Below are 19,259 nucleotides of genomic sequence, written 5' to 3' on the forward strand. Positions count from 1 at the left end.
AAGTATATATAGTAACAAGTGAAGCTCTCCCTCGATCGAGGTAAGCCGCCAACGAAATGACGTCCAATTCAGAATTTCAGAGTTCCCGCAGATCACCTTCAAATAATGCTAGATCATAATAGCCAGCTGATGTGTTTTCAATTTCACAGCGTGAGCCGCTTTCGACTAACATTATTACATAGATCCGTCAAGATATCCGAACATGGTGTTATAACAAAAGCCTAAACGTACAGGACAAGTTACTTAGTGCACTTCCTTCAATAGCCCAGAGACCCGGTGTCCTTTTGCAAAGTGCCTAGGTTCTCAGTCATACGACCCAGATCATCATGGAAGCCCTGCAAGGAGGATAGTGCTGCATCAGCATCAGGCTGGGACACTAGTCCAAAATTCAGAAGAGCTGCATTTTCCTCCTGCAATGATTCCAAAGCCCCGTGCACATCTCTAGCGAGACTTGTTAACTCCATGCTTCGAGAACCATCATCTGAGCTTGGCAAATTCTGCCTCGTGGCCATCACGAGGGCTGGTACTGCCTCGACAACGTCAGGCAGCATCACAGAGCTCAAGCGCCTCCATTGTGGCATGATGAGTGTCCGCCACCTCTCCTGGGTAGGGCCGAAAGGAGGAACATTGCCTGGGAAATCGATATACGTCAAGATCCCAGCAAGGTAGCATTCGAGAGTCCGAGACCCGCATGCAAGACCTTCGCCAAATAGAGACGTGCACCGCTCCAGGTGACCATCACGAGTCAGACGTTGACGCCACTCGTCTTCCTTTACCAGGGCAAAGATGAGGCGGAAGTAGCAACGGTCTCGATCCTCGTGAAAAGAGGCGTCGGCTCCAAAGCCATGCATTGTCTGGTCCTGATTCGGACGTACAGCAGTCAAAAAAGCGCGAGAAAGCTCGTCCAGGAGTTTGACATCCACACCCTGTGGCATCGAGCCACTTGTGATGGAAGCTAGTTCTCCTCGAGCGTCAGAAACACTTCTCAGCGCAGCGTGTCGGACTCGGGGAGGTCGAGTGGGACCCATGCAACGGACAAGCGCCGTGATGTAGGTGTGGCGCTTGGTATCACTTCCAAGTCCGCGCATGGCACTCAACGCAAGCAGAGCATCGCCTACTGTTTCATCGTCTGTATCGTTCATCGCTTCGTCCGCGAGATAGTCCACGAGCCAGTCAAAATCTTCATAGCCGGGGGTGTGCCCATCATTCTGACGCCACTGCAGATCCCCATACCAAATCAATTGTTCATGATCCGGGCGCGAAAGACGGTAGCGCTGTCCGTGGACAAGCATTGTTCTCAGAGCGGTGCGCATATCGGCCTTATGCTTCCATCGAGCACCCTCCTGCTGTGTATTCTTGAGATGACTGCAGGCGATACGGCCATCCATGAATGCATCACGGATGAAGCAACTCCTCCCTCCCCAACGATGCCAAGACTCCGAAAAAACCCACTCTACCCAAAGAGGGGACCGAAGTGAGTGGCTGAAAAGATGGACCATGGCCTTGCCACACTTCACAAATAACTCTTCCCTGTCATGACACGCCTCGAATGTATCCCACAAGCGTGTAGATATTGCAGAGGCAAGCTCTGGTGGCCATTGCACAAGAGGTACCATCGCAGCTGCAGCCTCGACGACTTCCGGGTTCGTAGATGTCTCTAGGATCCAACGTATGGCGGACAATTTAATGGATGTCCCATTAGAAGTCAGAGTTGATTTGTGCGGAAGGAATTTTTTGCAGATAGCTCCCAACAGCTCTGATCCTGGTGTGTGGAAAGGACTGTCTGGACGCCACATTGACGCGAAAATGGTGAGACCGTAGAAGAGAATGCCGAAAACTGTGGTGCAGATGATGACACTAGCTATCGTCGTTTGCTGGGTCCACATGTTGGCACTGAGCGACAAGCCGAAGAGGAGCAGGGAAATCTGGAGGAGCACTAGGAATGCCTGCAAGACGGTCTGTAGATGAAAGTACTCCAGCCCATCCAGTTTCCTCTGTCTCTGCATGCCGCGTTCCTCTAGAGACCCTCTTCCGCGAGCTGCCTTGTAAGAGTTAAGCCATTGCTTCCCCAACACAGCCCCGAACGCGGCCAAGACGCTAAATGCGAGGCTGGCATAGGCGAGTGTTTGCATCCAGACAGTCGAAGAAGAATACCCGGTGGTCGAGGAGAGATTGCTGATGTCATTTACAGTGTTTGTGCCGTTAGCTGTCATTTGGATCAGGTAGAGCAAGAGGACGTTTGTAGTATCTCCCGGATTGGGTTGCATTCCGACGATGAAGGTAGAATTGACAGCTGAGAATAAACCAGCCTGGTTCGTCTGTCAGTTTGCATTGGTAGGTTTAGACGGAAACGCACGAAGGTCAAGATGATACCCATATCATCATTCGCCCGCGCGAGGAAGTCGTCATCGTACTCCGTCGAAACTTTTTCGTAGGTTGCCCAAAACTTCGAATCGGCGTCTTTGTCACGTTCTTGAGTTACAGGAAGGCTCTGTTCATCGATTTTTGACCTTTGACCCGACATAGTCAGACCTTGTTAGAAGCTAGACAAACTCTCAGCGACGGTTAAGAACAACGTTGAGATAAAACTACAGATGAAAACTTCTTTGAGTAGATGAGTCGAGTACGAGAAGACGAGGCACTGCCTGTGACAACGATATATATCGGTAAGTGAGGTGTTGTTGAAGGTGCCAAGATATGATGAGGACACGGAAAAGGAAAAGAATCCTGGAGGTCGTCGTGAACGGGATTTGGAGAGCGCGCTATCTACGATCCACGGCCCGGGGAAATATCGATTCTGCATACAAAGCGCCAGCTAGCATGCGGCCCAATCCAAGTAGCTTAGTCGACATTGCCCAATGCCAAGGAATCAGGATAAAAAATGGACACAGCTTTAAAGTGAAGGGGGCTCATCAGGTGCGTCTGTTCCTCATATTCAAACCCTGCATTACATGTAATTCATTTACGTGCGCATGTCGTGCGGGATGTCGTCAACGTCTTCTTCTCTGCAAAATACCACTTCGGTGCCGTCGACAGCATAAACTAGGCTCACCCCCTCGTCAAAACAGTCTTTTCCAACTTGAAGTCAGCTATCGTTGATGAGGCCTTCAATATACCCTTACCGATTCCACACCTCGAAACTAGTACAGCGAAATGAAGTGTAGTAAGATATTACTCAAAAGATGTGAATGGAGAACAAAGGAGGGCGCTAAGGTATATACCATACAGGTAGAAATTATTTATAGCACGAACCAATGCAGGCGCAGTGGGATGTAGACCTGCCTGTCAACAAAAAAAAACTACCTAGAAACGACCCCAGACCTGGGATTCGTCCAATCCACCTTTAGAAAGTGTTGTGACCGACAGCCACTGGGCCAAGCGGGTAGGGGTGCCAGGATATCTGCTTGAGTCTGTCCCTCGTGCAAGTTCGGTCGCATATTTGGCTATTCAGCACGGCGAAGAGCTGCGATAGATGATATTCAGCACCATCTTAAGAGTCAAAATTAAATGTACCAACCACGATTGGACGCGTCATAAAATCCTGACACGCCATGATTTAAGAACCATGGGTACATCACGAGGTCTTTAAATCCATATCGCCTCAGTGCCAAAGGTCTGAGCAGTTATCACTATACATGAGTAATCGGATTGGAAAATGATTAATCCCACAGCTTACCCCTGCAACCAAAAAAGCCACAGATGGATCAAGTTTGTCAAATGCAGGAAACAACTTGACTATGTCAGGCTGCTTGTGCCAAGAAACATAGTCTATAACGGCCTCCTCAGTAGCAAAGAGTGCCTGAGAAAGATGGCATCAGTAAGGTTGTATCAAAACGAGACACGAAACTTACCTGATGATTACAAGAGACAAGCTCGTAAAGAACGCATCCGAAAGTCCACCAGTCCACAGTGAATCCATATTCCATAGAACGTGAATTTTTCACATTGTGTAGCATCTCGCGCGCCATAAACTGGATGGTTCCCGCCACTTCTGACGAATAATTCAGCCGTCAATCCAAGGGCTTCTCTTGCATATAACAGAGGCCGAAATCAGCGATCCGCACAATCCAAGGGCTTCTCTTGTATATAACAGAGGCCGAAATCAGCGATCCGCACATTCTCTTGTACATCAATGAGAATATTTTCGGCTTTGATATCTCGATGAATGATGCTCATGCAGTGGAGAGCATGGATGCCGAGAGCCTTCCAAGTCGGAGCCGTGAGTCATCGAATAATAGCAAAGACATCTACTCACCAGTTGAACACAACATTAACGTAGGTTCAACGTTCCAACGTTATTCTTACGACAAACATTCGGCAACACGTCGGACCACAAAGTTTCAACGCCCGACGGTCAGTTTCTTCATGACGCCGAGAGCCCCATGCTTCGTATCTGATTTGAAAATTTATACACCGCTGTGTAAGTAGTCTTTTCATTTTGGCCTAGTGTTCTGCAAATGACTGTGAATGAAATCTCTTGCAAAATCTGCTAACGTTTTTCTGCGAAGCTTCTACAGTGAAGCCTCACAAGAAGTTCCCGCTATCCTCGAAGGTTCGTTCACACTAACAGCGGTCTTTCACTAAAACCTGGTCGAATTCACGGATATCCTATTAATATCAGTGAGTCTACCCTAGTACTAGCGCCGGTTCCCGAAAGCAGAATCAAACATCGCGACATTGAATTTATTCAAGTTGGTATTCGCGAAACATCAACCTCTTTGCGAGACGATAAGTATTTCCCGAGTCCCAAACCTGGTGTTGAGGCACAAACCCCGCTCTCATTCACTTTCTTATAGGTGTTGCAGACAGATTAAGATCAACCTCGCGGTGACAAATTAGTTGCCCGGTTTCTTTGGTACGTCCTGAAAGAGATTGTTACTACCATGATGAAACACTCACCATAATGCAATGTCCTAATACATGCCCCACTTAACGTGTTTGAAGTCCTCGGATTAAATCTAAATGTTCGCTCACGGGTTTCATATCAGGTGCTTCCTTATGACTGCCGAGCGAAAATGACACATTTACTACAAAAACAGCCATGGTTCCAGAGCAACTTGTCTCCCAACTTGAGCCTCCAAATCATCTTGACGTTCACGATGAGTCAGACGTCCCCCGTGGCTCCTCCTGCAACCCACACGACCACTCGCTCCGAGCCCTCAGAGTTCATTGTACTACCCGACCTCCTCGGTGATTGCCACTATCGCCTACGAGTAAATCCTCACTATGATATGGTCTCTCGCGCTTCTGAACAATGGCTGTTTGACGAAGGGCGTCTTGTAGAGCCCGAAATCACCAAATTCGTGGGTCTGCGCGCAGGTTACCTCACTGCAGCTTGCTACCCTGATGCGGATCCTTTCCATCTCCAAGTCTGTTCAGACTTCATGAACTGGTCGTGGAAAATGGATGACTGGCTCGATGAGTTTGATGTTGACAGTGTCTTGGGTATGCGTGAATGCTGTATTTCTGCATTCAGAGATCCCATCAACTTTCATACGAACAGAACTGCTGGAAAGATGTGCAAATCGTACGTCGTATGTTTTTTATCGCCCTCCTTCTCATCGTCTTCATGTGGCTTTTAGATTCTTCAGTCGCTTCAGGGAGACGGGCGGCCCCGGCTGTACCGAGCGATTGATCCACACAACGGACTTGTACTTCATTGCTGCGGCGAAGGAGGTGGACCACCCTGCAAAGGGACACATCCATGATCTTGAATCTTATATCACCTTCAGGAGAGATACGAGCGGCTGCAAATGTTGCTTTGCCCTCATCGAATACGCAGCTCAGATTGATCTCCCAGATGAAGTAGTGTCGCATCCAGTCATGATGGCGACGGAGGGTGCAGCCAATGATCATGTCTCTTGGGTCAACGTAATGCTCTATCATTGTCGAACGCCAAGCTCCTGCTGATATACTCTTGACAGGATATATGTTCTTACAACGTGGAGCAATCTCGCAATGTGTCACACAATCTGATTGCCCTGCTCATGCGCGAACGAGGCCTGGACTTGCAAGACGCTGTCGATTACTCTGGCCAGATGTGCAAGAGTGCTATGCAGCGTTTTGAAGACAACCGTGCTATCCTCCCGTCGTGGGGGGAAGAGGTTGACAGACAGGTAGCCATCTATGTTCAAGGGCTGCAGGACTGGATCATCGCTAATTACCACTGGTCCTTCGAATCCACCCGTTATTTTGGCAAGGATGGGGAGGCTGTCAAGCGGGACCGAATCATCAAGTTACTTCCCAAGAGGCCCTTGTAGAATCTATGTGATACGCGTGTTGCACCAATTTCTCTAGGTGAGATGATTTTCACGCTTTCTTGCGCTACACAGATCTGACTGCGACGACTCGCGTCACAGAAAGCTAAAGTTTTTTGTTTTTACTCCAAAATATACATAAAATCCTACCTTACCATGTTTTTGGCCAGCCTTCGCGGTCGTGCGCACTGTGTATCATATTGTATGATGTACCTGATTAAATCGTAGCAGCCATGAGACATATCTGAGAGCTCCCCGTTTGCTGTCGTTCTCGCGAATTTGTGGGTATGGAAAACAATCACTTTGTCGTTATTCACATCATACTAGTATACCGCAGCAGACTCGCCTTTGAACTATTGTTCTGACTTCAAATTTCAAACCAAGCCACAAAATCAAAGACGGTAGTCTAAAGAAAGACCGGCTTTCTTCAGGGCAAATGAAACTCATCAGGGTGACTATGGCAAACTTCACATAACAAACATCCCTGCAGTGCAGCTATCGGCACAGGTAAGCAACGTTACTCCGTCCTAGCCAGAAGAATTCAGTCAGGCGTGATCCAGTTGGCGGCAGCTTCTGCCACAGTACTATCAGTGTGTGTGGCACTCACCTCGGACTTTGCCTCCTCCGCAACCTATATACTCACCTACATCCCATTTGCTAGTGTCCGAGTTGACGCTAAATCCATTCGAAAGGACCAACGCTAGAGTCTCTCGAAGAATGCTTTGCAACTCCGGGGATGAACTGATATGGGACCAGATGGTAGTTGATTAATTCGTGTTCTCAGCTAAGTTCAAGCTTCAGTTTTAAATTCCTAGCTGGCGTACGCAGTTCCGTGAAAGTCAGAGTTATAGACGATCTAGGGGTAGGTTTGTCAGTGCGGTGGATAAAATGATTTGAGCGGTGTTGGGCAGGCGAAGGAATGTCGAACCCATCGGCAATTCAACCGAATATTTTATTGAGGATTTATTCCTCGCTGGAAGATTATCACAACGCCGATCATGATCAAGATGGACAAAACATGAAGTCGTCTGATCCGTGGACCTAAGTACTCAGTAGCACCGACCTCGGAGACTGGGTGAAGAAGTTCGGAGGAACTATCAGACGGGTTGAAACTGGAATGTTGACTGCTTACATAATTATATCGGGCAAACAACGGGCCAGTACTAGCTGGCAGCGCCATCTCCACCCAAGGCCCTTCACTGAGTCTGTGTCTGAGGGTATCGTTTTTTATTAGTATCACTGGTGATTCAAGATGTCGACTTCTCCCGCCGCTGTTCCCACCACTCCGAGCCTTCACACGGGGGAGTCCTACCAGGAGAAAGCTTGGAGAAAATTCAGGGAGCAACCATTAGTCCCTATTGGTTCGTATGAGAGTCGTACTCTCTGGTTGTGCCCCTCCAAAATTGACTGTCCTCGGTGTATATCCAGGTACTCTTGTGACATGCGGTGCACTTTTAATGTCGGTGGTCAAAATGAGACGCGGCGACTCCCAATCACTGAACAACTGGCTACGTGTTCGCGTCATTGCTCAAGGTGCAACTATCGCTGCCGTCTGTGCAGGAACCTATGTAATGAGCTCGAATGTCGGTGATGAAACGAAACAGACCAGACAACTCGACGAGATACAGGCACATCGGGAAGCTCGTGCAGGCAGGGAGCGAAAAGAGTTCGAGGACCGTTTGAAGGATGCGGAAAAGCAGTGGAAAGAGACTCAAGACATTGTATCAGGGAAAGACTTGAGAACAAATATCGCCAAGGGAATCTCGACCTCCAAAGCGCTGCCTGTCGTTGAAGGCCAAACGCCCCAAAGTTCTTCATCACAGTCTGGTTCAAGTTGGCGGAGATATGTTAGATGGCCGTGGAGCGGATCTTCTGCCCCCTCAAGCTCCAGTTCAGGAGGCGACAGCAAACCTTCGTGATACAACAATCTACATTGCCTTCCGCAGATTATGATACACTACGCATTGACATTAGTCCTCAACGTCATGTGCATATCCACTGGTGAATGACATTCTGACTCGGAGATTGAGGTGGAGAACTAGCTGAACGTGATAAATCTCTACTTTGCTTTCATCATCCAAGTATCTGGTATCTTCGGTCATGTATCTCCTCGAGTACCAACGTCGCTTTGTTCTTCAACTGCCAGCCGAGAACCCCCATACAACTGATTGACGACTGCACTACGTCTCAATACTGCAAGCTCCTTCACAGCCTCGTTATATGCTTGTGAAAGCTTGATAGGGTCTTGTTCCGCCTGGGTTTGGGACATTATAATACTATTCTTGTCGAATTATGGAGTATAAACGTACTTGCATCCCTTGAAATGTGTCCTCCGTTCTCGAGACAAAGTAGTTGCGGAAGTTGTACGAACTGAACGATTTCGCTGTCCGCAGAGTGGATGTGTAGAGGCTTAGTATGGCCTTGCGAGAAGGTGGAGTTGCCATTGCTCTAAACTAAGGTGGAGGTAGCGAATGAAGGCCTTGAGAGATACGCAGTCGTCAATTTCGTCGGTGAGACTGGTCTCTGTTAGACCAAAGGAAAACAAACAATCTTTCGTATGTGCGAAACAGTCAGCAGTAAGGAACAGCGTTTGTGTCAGCACGTGATCTACATTGACGCTAGCCTTGGCCTTGTACATGTATTAAAGTACAAGCAAAAATGCACCTACCAAGCCTGTCAAGGTACCCGCCAGTACCGTTGCCCAGACGTATCAGGTTGTTTTTGGAATTTTGAATTTTAGTCGTGAGATACTTTGCTCGCCACAACCAAAACATTAGTTCATTGCTGTAGGCAGGAAGTACTCGCGGGTGACAATGAGTATACATCTCGTGCTGATGAGTCTTCGTATATATGAGGAAGGGGGGGGATTGAAACCCCGAACGAACATGAACTTCACGTCACGCCCGCGTGTTTTGGGTGCGGATCTATGGGACAGGACAGACTAAGTAGAGTACGGTACAGGCAGCAGGGGAAGCGCTACGAGAATCCCGGATACTACACGTCTGAAAAACCCAAGGGTCCGAGAGTGAACCGTGAGGAGGCCACGAAGACCACCCAGACACGACAAGGCCGAAGGACACGTCAAGAACCGACGAAACGGAAACGAACATCAGGATGGGAAAGGCAGGAGACGAAACCCAACAATGGGATGGTCGTGGACGACGGACTGCGTCTATGGATCCGAGGAGCTACGAAGTGAATGAGCGAGGAGGGGAGTAAGCTTGGGGCCCAGAAGCTCAGCGTGGAGTGGGGCAATGTGTTCGAGCAGACACCAATAGCGGAGGAAGGAATCTGAGGACCAACGGCCCATGACTTTGACAATGTGAGGGGGCACATTGCGCAGGAGAAGTTCCATGGTGCCCCCTATGCGAAAGCAATGCCTGGAGATGTGCGGCATGTTGTGAGTGTTCCAGACTGCATTGCAGATGAGAAGGAATTTGCGCTTAGTGAGAGAGACCAGCTTGCCCCCACCCACATCATATGTGAACAGGTGAGAAGAATGGGGGGCGCTGAGAATAGCTGGACTTGCCACCAGGTGCGCTAAGAGAGCAGAAATGGGGTCTGAGGCACCCAGTTGGCGGCCCAGAAAAATGTCTTCCCCTTTCTCCTTTGCAACCTTGGTCCAGGGTAAGCGGCACATCAAGGATTCGCCAGAGGATGAAAGGTTGCGAAGAGAAGATGGAGTGGGGAAGAATTTTGGGGAGAAGCGGGACTGAGAAGTGGGAAGGAACTCGCCAAGACGACCCTGTCCCCAGAAAACGGCATCGGCGCATGCCAGCACACACGCATGGAGAGGGATAGAGTTGTCGAGGGAGGCGTGAAGGACGTCGAGCATCTCCGAGGAGACTGGAGGACGAGGTGGGTGTTTTGAGGAATCGGGTGTGAGGCGTACCGCTGAACGCAGCATGTATTTCAAATGAGTGCCGCCAAGCCATATAGCGCCGTTGGCAATGTGCCAGGCCCGCAAGCCGAAGATGTCGTTCGCGACTGATGAGCCAGAGCAAGTGCCTGCCCTTTGGGCCGCGAAAGCGCAGAGGACCCATTCAGGGATTGGGAGGGAGATTGGAATATTGTTGGAGGCGCAGAAAGAACGGAAACGGTTTATACCCCCTTGATAGCCTTCAAGGGTCTCCTGTTTCCAGGCATGTAGAGTCACAGCCTTAATGAGACTATGAAAAGTATTGAAGGAGTCCATTGAGGGAAGAGTGAAGAGACTTAGAGTGTGAGGCGGGTTGAAGAACAGACGAGCACGTGATCGCAGCATGAATTAATTATGAATAGGTAAAATAGCAAGTGGAGAGAGGGCTACGGCAAGAAATGACTATTGATGTAGAACGACAAAGTTGCGCAAGTGGTAGGGAATACGAGGAGCGTGTGAGAAGCGCTTTGCGGATGCAACAAAAACACCGCGAGACGGAGCGTCCGCGAGATTCTCCGCTGAGGGCACCCAGTTCGTCGAAAACCAGAGGGAATGTTCTTGGAATAGAAAGATGATGCGACACAGAATGGAATTTTGCTCCGCATTTCGAGACATGCCGGCTTTGAAAGCACCGACGATGCCCTGATTATCGGAGTGAAGAATAAAGTGAGCATTACGAAAACCTGCAGCTATGACGCATCGCAAGCCTAACTCCATGGCTACCATCTCAGCCCATCCAATATCTCGGCCCTCTGCCTGCCAGCCATCCAGCAGCCGCCAAGCCAACCAACGGTCGTTCCACCAAAAGCCGATCCCAAACGAAGTTGAGGCGTCCATGAAGATGGGCACAGGGTGAGCAGTAGGAGGAATGATGATAGACATGCCGCACCAGGCCGATGATAGCTGATCTCGCCACCAGCTGATATCATCCGTAACGAAGGATGGGACCGTGCGCGTCTCGAAACGGGAGGAGGCAACTGAGAATTTTGAAGAGAAGCGATAGAGCGATGCGAGATGAGAACGACCGGCAATCACAACAGCAGAACAATGATTGAGGGTACCAATGAGGACGGCGCACTCGTGAGCTGAAACTTTTGCTCCCGCAAACCAACCCTTGAGACACTCGAGGTATTTGATCCTCTTGTCGTGAGGGATGCAGACAGTTTTGGCTTCGAGATCCCACTCGAAGCCAATATAAATGAAGAGAGCAAGAAAATTGCGAAATTTTTCAGGGGACCAGGGCCAACCGAGGTACTCCGCTATTGCCCAAATGAGAGAAGCATCGAAAGGAAAAATATATTCGCCTGGCGTTGACTATCAGGGCAGCCGACGAAGACGGAAATAAGAAGTTACCTGAAGGCAGGCGCTCTTTGGGATAACAGAAGAAAAGAAAATCATCCGCCCATTTCAGAATGTCCTCAATGGACTTTGCATGAAAAATGGCGACGATAGCGTCTGCGCAACGGCCGAAGATGCCGGACGAACTTGCGCAACCAAAACAGCAGCAGTGGTCAACGTGAACTTTCCCATTCCAAGAGATACAGACGTGGCGACGATCCTCCAGGGCTACTGGCATTCGACGATGAGCAGCATCTACGTCGAAGACCGCTGCTTGAGAACCGGGGGGGGCACGCGCAACAAGAAGGTAACAGTGGGCAAAAGTGCCCCAATCACATTTGAAAGAATTGGGATCGATTTCAGAGTTAATTGAATGTATGATAGGATTACGTCGGGGAAATGAATGGTCCTGAATAAGACACTTCTTTTTTGGAGTAACGACAACGCCTAAAGGCGCCGTGCGATAAGGGCCGAAGAGCCGTTCGAAATCTGCAGGATCGTACCCAATGGAATATCTGCCTGCTGCAAGTTCTTTTTCAATCTGGGAATTAATGAAGTCGGCGTGTTCGAGAGCCGAAGAATGATTAGGAGGAGAGAAGGTAGCAATAATGGAAGAAGAAACACCAAGACGAAAGCCGTCGCGAAGGCCGATCGGAACATCATAAAACGTATCAAGAAGACCATAAGCATCAAGAAGCTCTTCCCATTTGTCCCATAAGAGAGGGGTGACAATGGGAAGCAAATCAAGACGTGGAGGGGGCATGAGACTGGGCGTTGTGGCCTGCTGACTCCTCGCCACAGATGGAGCATTTATGAGCGAATGGGCAGGGGCGCTTGGAACAGCCCTTGACGCCGTTGAACAGGAAGCAAAGCAGCTCGTTTGCAGAGGAGCGCCACTTCCCGTCACCATGTTTCGTGATGAAGGCGTTGGAAGAGGCTTTGCAGTCGCGGGGGGAATGTTTCCCTGCACAGAACCAGCAGATGCCGATAATTTCAGAAGGGGCCTTGGTAATTGGTCTCTCTGAGGGGGGCAAGGAAGAGGAGGCTTTTGCCGGGGCACGAAAGGATTGGTTACGAGTGACCTGAGCCTCTAACGAAGCAATTCGCGAGACGAGGGCAGACTCAGACTCTGTCTTTACAAGATCTAGACAGTGCGAGAAGATACACGGCTGGAAAATGCCAGGATTGAAATCGGCCGAGTTATTCACCCAGTGTTGACGAATCATAATGTCGTAGTGCACATAGGCTGCAAAGTTGTGTTGAAAGTCGTGGGCGCGAAGGACCCCTTCATAATGTCTTCGAAAGGACTCGGCAATCTCAGCTTTAAAAGGCAAGTTCAAGTGATGTCCAATGAGGATAGGCAGCATGCGAGCAGCTTCGCAGAAATCAGGGTATGAGATAGAAGGTTCATTTGCAATGTCGAATTCCGTCGGCGCTTTTGCGTAATGCAGCGTCGCGCTGTCATGCATGGTATGCAGTCCATACCATGACATGTGTGCTATACAAAAGATAAGGAAGGTATAATGAACTGTACTCTACCATATCACCAAGTGATTCTATCATTTTTCATTGATTCATCAGTCTGTTTTCTGAAGCCTCATTTCTCGTGTTTCATTTCTCGTATTATACACGGGGATTTCTATGTATTTCTATTTTGTTCTGTGACCTTCCATTTCTTTCTATTTTTCTTGGCTTATTCATCAGACTTTCTCCCTAGCTGACTGATCATGTTTGTAATCAGGTCATGTGACTGGGGAATAAGGTGATTTGTAAGGATTCAGCCTGACTCATCGTGTTTTGTCACTGATTCGTCATGGTTTGTAAGACTTGCAACTGTATTTATAATCTTCTTAGTAATCAGGATGACTCAGCTCACCAAAAGGCTTGGTTTGTAAGCACACCTTACCAATCCATGAGATGACTCATACCTTTGATTCATCATGCTTTGTAAGATAACAGTGTATTTATAATGTACTTAGTAAAAAGGCTGACTCAGCACACCAAATGGTAGGATTTGTAAGCACATTCTTACCAATCCATGTGATGAATCATGCTTAGTAATCTGGCCTCCAAAAAGGTATAAAAGGAGCCCATTTTACACCCATGCATAATATAACTTCCCACTTTAAACCTAATATCACTAATCTGAGAGTGATCAGGCAAGACATAGTCAAAGTGCAGGCAAACCAAGTGCCTTGAAGTAAGACTAAGACAAACTTACACTTTAAACCTATCCCACTAATCTGAGAGTGAGATCAAGGCAAGACATAGTGAGAGTGCAAGTACTATCATTTCAACAAAGTAACTTCAGGTTAAAGAGCCCACAGGTAGGCTGTCCAGATAACTAAGTTACTCATCACTACTTTACTGAGCCAAGCTCTACGTACACTTAACAAAGACCTCTCTCTTTTACAGGAAGGGAGATACGAAACAGGAGAACATGACAAAGTTGAGACAAACTTTCATAGGTTGAAACACGACCTACTAGGGTGAAACATACCTATCATTTTTTTTCAGACACAACAAATCCACAGACACAGTTTATATAGTTTCTTCAAACAAGGAGGTAACTTGTTTACTCTTTGACCACCCACGAACAACACGTTATCAACCGAGAAGTAGAAAATCTGTTGACCGTGAACTTGAGGAGCTGGCAACTTCTAGTCTTATCAAAGTGTAGTTGTGATTGTCACTACATTTTACACTGATTTTATATAAGACCCTCAAGTAAGAAGACAGCGCGGGTTAGGTCAGCCAACAGACTATTAATTGGAAAATAAGTCTGCCAGCCTTCCTTTAGGATATGGACTACCAGGCCATGGTCGATTAGATTATTTGGATCTAGTTGCATAGCCGGGTCCGCAGGTGGAAGACCGTGAACACATGCTTTAAGGCCCACCGAAGGAGCAGGAAGGAGGTCTGCAGGAGCATGAACTGGCAGAGGAACTTAGTCGCATGACCACAAAAAGGAAGGGAGCCGCACGGCGAACTGGCAGGATAAGCAAGAAAAACTCGAGAAGAACGCTAAGTGCGAACTTCGAACGAGGAAGATCCCCGAAAGGGAAGGAAAGAGGAACGAGAGGAGGGAAGGGTACTCACCAAGTCCAGGAACTGCCGCTGGATGATTGGCCAGCAAGGCATTGAACAGAGGATGCTGGAGAATAGATAGAACCTGGTCTGCTGATAGGGGAGGGGCCGAGCTGACGACGGTGGGAGTTGATGAAGGAGCTGCTGGAGGTGCTGATGAAGGAGCTGCTGAAGGTGCTGATGATGAAGGGGCCGCTGGTGATGGAGACGGTGCGGGTGCAAAGGCCGTAGGTCCCGAAAAGGCTGAGAGCAGAGGGGAAGGAATGGCGGGGATGGAAGGAAAGGCTGGAGAAGGAAGGGCTGGAGCCGGAGAGACTGAGGGTGAGGAGATTGAAGGTGATCCACTAAACGCCGAAGCGGAGGAAGCAGAGGAAGCCGCCAAAGAAGCCCAGAAACTGGGAGCTGGTTTTGGCAAGTGAGATAACGGATAGAGCTTCTTAGCAGGCTCGGGTTTGATTGGAGCTTTCTCTTTCCCTTTCCCTTTCTTAGCCGCGCTGCCACCTCGTGGACGCTTTGCAGATGGGCGAGAGGGTGAGGCAACCTCAGAATCTAACATCTGTGGAGGGGAAGTGGGGAGGCGTGGGCGCCGTGAGCCTGTCTTCGGAGAAGTTGGAGGGTCCAAGACCAGTTTTGGCACAGTGCGAGCAGCAATTAGCGCGGCTTCAAGCTCATCCTGCCTGTCGGTGGGGGACCCTGGGTCTGAAGAAGGAGCCGGGGATGGGGAGCGGGAGCGGAAATCCATGGATCTGGGGGGAGATAGTGACGACGCAGGGCGTGAAGAGCAAGGAGGATTGGGGCGAGAGGAAGAGGAACGAGGAGGGTTGCGACGAGAGGAACTGCTCATATGCGAGAGAGAAGCAGCACCTAGAGCACCAGGAGTCCGAGGGAGAGGACACGAGCAGCAGGATGCAGCAGAGCTTCTGAACCGCTGAGTGCAGAGGAGGAGGACGACAGGGGGGAAAGGAGATGCGCGTCGTCAATGACGCCATACTTCAGACTCCGACTCGGCACGAGACTCGGCTCTGTGGCGTTCGTGCCTCACACCTAGAGTCCCCATCAGGAAAACCCTCCCGCCCTAAATTTGTTCAAATTATCTGTATTATCCAAATTTTCGATAATTGATCTAATTAGCATAATACCTATTAGATTGTTATGCCTGGATCATCATATACAGTGGCTGATATGTATGTGCAACTATTTTAAATACACAGACAGCACACTACACACACACATAGCGGACTCGCATCATTGAATGGCGCCACAGCAGCAGCACCTAGCTTGGACTGAGGTGAAGTCCCTAGTCGGCCTTGTATGTCGTCTGGAAGGTTGCCGACAGCGCCGAGCTTCAGCCTGGCAAGATCCATGGCAAGATCCCAGTTGAGCGATGTGTCTGGATCGACAAGCTAGCCCGAACCATTGAGTCGCCATCGTTGAGCATTGTTTGGGACACGCTCAGACGGATGACTAGAAGTTTCGGTTTTTGACATGTCACTAAGATTCGTATGAACAGGCATTGCTGCTGAAAGTTTCTGGATCGAAGTTGGACGGGAGATGTAGGATGAGAGAGGTGGCGGCGAGTCTTGCGTGGATGAAATGTTCCAAGTCTTGAGGAATACATAAGAAGGTTGTCTAAAGAGATAAAGCATGGCTTACCTCAGGCGCGAAGTCTGGGCTCAAGTTGTGATTAGGCAATAGCATGGGTTTGGGATACCCATGTGGGTCATGGGTAGGGGTACTCATGGGTTGGGTAGGGGTCTCAGCTTGTTGACCCTTCAAATACCCATACCCCTGAGTATGGGTTGGTGGGTATTTAGCTCGAGAACATTTGAACATGAAGGCAATTCAACTGTACAGTTTTACCCTTATATGGCACATCATCACAAACCTTGAATGAGGATTTGCCACCCAAATCTATTAAGGAAATACTTCTAATCTAAGAACTACTTCTACCTGAGAAAATTTCATACTTCGGATCAATGGCAGACAAAAGACAGTGCAAGCCCACCGAAAAGGCACGAGAATTCTTATCAAATGTCAAACAGATCATAAAACGCAAGGCAAGTCATGAACTTACCTCCAAAAGGTCGGGGAAGCGTCCCATGACCGTGGCATCAGATTCCGAAGACTCGCCAACTCCTTCGACGCAAAGCCATCGAGCAGTCGTCCGGACCGAGGAAGAGGAAGAGGCTCTTCACAGTGATAACGAAGTTGTTGAGGTCTCCTCCGAACATGAGGATGTTGATGACAATTCGGAAACTGAACTTGGTATGCCTGTATACATAAGCAAGGTGATGATTTAGTTAACATTTGAGCATAGAACATTTGAAGGGGGACTGGAACTCACCTGTGTATGGATTCTATCACCCGATTCCGGAAATTGGGTACCATGAGGGCCGCCGCTTCCACGAATTCAAGTGCGCAGCAACGAGCTGCAAGAAAGGGGTCCGTTGTTACCTTGACAAGAAGGATGCGAAGTCGACCAGTAATATGCGGAAGCACGCTAAGATCTGTTGGGGTGAAGAGACTGTTAAGCTCGCTGATGGAACAAAAAATGCTCAAGAGGCACATACCATTATCTCTGGGGAAAAAGACGGCTCTATCACAGCATCGTTCGAACGCACTGGGAAAGGCAAGGTCACATATTCGCACCAGCAACACACAAGAACAGAAACGAAGTACGTACTCGTGTTGTGATTGTGCTGATGTTGAGGTTGATGGTGGCAACAGAGCAGAGATCGTCCGCTGGGTAGCTGAAAGCCTGCGACCATTCACGATCGTCAAAGATCGTGGCTTTCAGTCGTTAATGAAAACGGGTAGGCCTGAGTACTACATACCTTCTCCATCGACGGTCTCGCGCGACGTCAAGCTCGTGTTCGTTCACACATGACAACGAATTGCTAAGATGCTACAAGTTCAGTACCCTCACTATACTTAAACTAAATCTCATATATTACCAGGAATATGATGGACAATTGAATTTCGCCACCGATGCGTGGACTTCGCCAAACCACAAGGCATTCGTGGCAGTATCAGTACATCTAGAGCAAAACGGAGAGCCGTTAGCCATGATTCTAGACATAGTGGAGGTGGCAGAGGCAAGATAATCTAATACATACCTAGAAAACTCATTAACCGTCTGATATTCAGTCACACTCCGGCGAAAATCTTGCAGTGGCCTTTGAAAAGATCCTAAAAGAGTTTGGTATATCAAAGAAGGTGAGCACAAACAAACAAACAAATGGACAAGGACAATACTTACCAAGTAACTTGTAGATGTTGAGTTTGACGGCTGATAATGCCAGCTCGAACGACACGCTGACAACAGAACTCGCCAAGCGAGTGGATTCGTTCAGCGGTGCAGTGAACCGAACACGATGCTTCCTACATATCGTCAATCTTGTTGCGCAGTCGATAATCAAACAGTTCGACGTACCTAAACATGCACAGGCAAGTTTGGAAGATGACTGGCTGATGCCTGAAGCCATGGATGTCCTGGATGACAAAGATCAGGACGAGCGGTTGTTGCAAGAACTTGCAAATGGGTCCAAAAATGATGATGCACGCACCATTGCAGAAAGAGGCGAGGGTAATCCAGAGGACGCTGATATAGACGATATGGATGGGTGGGTTGATGAAGTCGCAAACCTGACAGCACACGAGCGTGCTGAACTACACAAGACACTGCGGCCTGTGAAGCTCGTCCTTGTGAAGGTAAGCCTAAACCAGTGATGACTAATCACTCACGCATTCATCGTGCACCAGCTTCGCAAGCTCGCCTTCAAGATTGTGCACTCATCCACACTCCTATTGCCTGTGTGGAAGGCACTTCTACCAGAGCTGGAATTAGCGGTCCGTATCATGCCTCGCGACGTATCGACGAGGTGGAATTCTACCTATGATATGCTGGACTTTGCGGTGGAGTACCGGCAGGCACTTGACAACTTCACTGGCGACCACAAGTTCGGGTTGCGGGACTTCGAGCTCAGTGAATGAGAGTGGACAATAGCTAGACAGTTGCGCAATATCTTAGAGGTGAGTTGTGCAGTCTTCGGTTTGAGTTTACTCACGCCAGGCACAGATCTTGAAAGATGCCACAACATACTTTTCACGCTCAACACCAAATCTCGCTACCGTTATTCCAGCCATTGATCACATTGACGAGTCACTCACAACTCACTCTTTTGACAAGCATTTGAATAGCGCCATTCGCGCTTCTCTCGCAGTGGGCAAGAAGACATTAGATAGGTACTATTCACTTACTGACACGTCTCAGACATACCGTATCGCAATGGGTATGTCTCTGTTTTGTTTTATATTCAATTCTATACTAACAATACATTTTGAAGTGCTTCATCCCCGGCACAAACTCACCTACTTCAAGAATGCTGGATGGGAGCAGGACTGGATCCAGACAACCTCCAACCTCGTGCGCGAGGAGTTCGACTTCTCGTATGCTGATATGCCCATTGATCCACTCAATGAAGAGTCCAAAGGTGATGACCATGGATCACAGCTTCGAAAGGTAAGTTAATTGACTAGTATGCTTTAGCGCTGACCAGATATGATTTTACAGGCATCAAAAAAAGACAATATATTCGATCAATTACCTGCTCTTGCAGCTCCGAAGCGCACAGTCACTGACGAGCTTGCATCATACC

The 19,259-nt window shown here is 48.6% G+C and overlaps 9 protein-coding genes across 9 annotated transcripts; 2 read left to right on the plus strand and 7 right to left on the minus strand.

Moving 5' to 3' along the window:
* Window positions 1–131: 131 nt before the first annotated feature.
* Window positions 132–1,635, minus strand: DEU56DRAFT_819402 (uncharacterized protein). The gene has a single exon (XM_041354018.1). The coding sequence runs from the start codon at window positions 1,614–1,616 to the stop codon at window positions 258–260; it is 1,359 nt and encodes a 452-aa protein (XP_041205533.1). The 5' UTR covers window positions 1,617–1,635; the 3' UTR covers window positions 132–257.
* A 422-nt stretch (window positions 1,636–2,057) lies between these two features.
* Window positions 2,058–2,524, minus strand: DEU56DRAFT_742017 (uncharacterized protein; the record flags this gene model as incomplete). Its single annotated transcript, XM_041348898.1, has 2 exons — window positions 2,058–2,309; window positions 2,357–2,524. Coding segments are annotated over 2 exons (420 nt in total), but the record flags the coding sequence as incomplete, so codon positions are not given.
* Window positions 2,525–3,347: 823 nt separating this feature from the next.
* DEU56DRAFT_510338 (kinase-like domain-containing protein) lies at window positions 3,348–4,621 on the minus strand. Its single transcript, XM_041346577.1, has 6 exons — window positions 4,256–4,621; window positions 4,065–4,203; window positions 3,852–3,988; window positions 3,677–3,799; window positions 3,518–3,615; window positions 3,348–3,463 (listed from the first exon to the last, which is right to left on the minus strand). The coding sequence occupies exons 2-5, from the start codon at window positions 4,174–4,176 to the stop codon at window positions 3,586–3,588; spliced, it is 402 nt and encodes a 133-aa protein (XP_041205535.1). The 5' UTR covers window positions 4,177–4,203; window positions 4,256–4,621; the 3' UTR covers window positions 3,348–3,463; window positions 3,518–3,585.
* A 478-nt stretch (window positions 4,622–5,099) lies between these two features.
* On the plus strand, window positions 5,100–6,260 carry DEU56DRAFT_742078 (isoprenoid synthase domain-containing protein; the record flags this gene model as incomplete). Its single annotated transcript, XM_041348906.1, has 3 exons — window positions 5,100–5,527; window positions 5,583–5,871; window positions 5,925–6,260. The coding sequence occupies 3 exons, from the start codon at window positions 5,100–5,102 to the stop codon at window positions 6,258–6,260; spliced, it is 1,053 nt and encodes a 350-aa protein (XP_041205536.1).
* Window positions 6,261–7,560: 1,300 nt separating this feature from the next.
* DEU56DRAFT_700534 (hypoxia induced protein conserved region-domain-containing protein) lies at window positions 7,561–7,963 on the plus strand (the record flags this gene model as incomplete). Its single annotated transcript, XM_041347306.1, has 2 exons — window positions 7,561–7,618; window positions 7,686–7,963. Coding segments are annotated over 2 exons (336 nt in total), but the record flags the coding sequence as incomplete, so codon positions are not given.
* A 392-nt stretch (window positions 7,964–8,355) lies between these two features.
* DEU56DRAFT_742027 (uncharacterized protein) lies at window positions 8,356–8,701 on the minus strand (the record flags this gene model as incomplete). The annotated part of the gene is made up of 2 exons (XM_041348900.1): window positions 8,356–8,511; window positions 8,567–8,701. 2 exons carry the CDS (start codon window positions 8,699–8,701, stop codon window positions 8,356–8,358), a joined length of 291 nt encoding a protein of 96 aa, XP_041205538.1.
* A 728-nt stretch (window positions 8,702–9,429) lies between these two features.
* Window positions 9,430–10,452, minus strand: DEU56DRAFT_742110 (uncharacterized protein; the record flags this gene model as incomplete). Its single annotated transcript, XM_041348910.1, has 1 exon — window positions 9,430–10,452. The coding sequence occupies one exon, from the start codon at window positions 10,450–10,452 to the stop codon at window positions 9,430–9,432; it is 1,023 nt and encodes a 340-aa protein (XP_041205539.1).
* Window positions 10,453–14,224: 3,772 nt separating this feature from the next.
* On the minus strand, window positions 14,225–15,445 carry DEU56DRAFT_915524 (uncharacterized protein; the record flags this gene model as incomplete). Its single annotated transcript, XM_041357748.1, has 2 exons — window positions 14,225–14,433; window positions 14,614–15,445. The coding sequence occupies 2 exons, from the start codon at window positions 15,443–15,445 to the stop codon at window positions 14,225–14,227; spliced, it is 1,041 nt and encodes a 346-aa protein (XP_041205540.1).
* Window positions 15,446–16,004: 559 nt separating this feature from the next.
* Window positions 16,005–16,341, minus strand: DEU56DRAFT_915525 (uncharacterized protein; the record flags this gene model as incomplete). The annotated part of the gene is made up of 2 exons (XM_041357749.1): window positions 16,005–16,205; window positions 16,255–16,341. 2 exons carry the CDS (start codon window positions 16,339–16,341, stop codon window positions 16,005–16,007), a joined length of 288 nt encoding a protein of 95 aa, XP_041205541.1.
* Between the last annotated feature and the right edge of the window lie 2,918 nt (window positions 16,342–19,259).

This window comes from Suillus clintonianus, assembly GCF_016758775.1.
Source record: "Suillus clintonianus strain FC179 chromosome Unknown DEU56scaffold_69, whole genome shotgun sequence".
Taxonomy (NCBI): domain Eukaryota; kingdom Fungi; phylum Basidiomycota; class Agaricomycetes; order Boletales; family Suillaceae; genus Suillus; species Suillus clintonianus.

Coding starts and splice junctions, on each gene's coding strand:
- DEU56DRAFT_819402 (XM_041354018.1), bottom strand. CDS start 1,616: ATGGTACCTCTTGTGCAATGGCCACCAGAGCTTGCCTCTGCAATATCT.
- DEU56DRAFT_510338 (XM_041346577.1), bottom strand. CDS start 4,176: ATGAGCATCATTCATCGAGATATCAAAGCCGAAAATATTCTCATTGAT. Junction 3,989..4,064: donor ACAAGAGAAGCCCTTGGATT/GTGCGGATCGCT, acceptor ATTCGTCAGAAG/TGGCGGGAACCATCCAGTTT. Junction 3,616..3,676: donor TGGCTTTTTTGGTTGCAGGG/GTAAGCTGTGGG, acceptor ATAACTGCTCAG/ACCTTTGGCACTGAGGCGAT.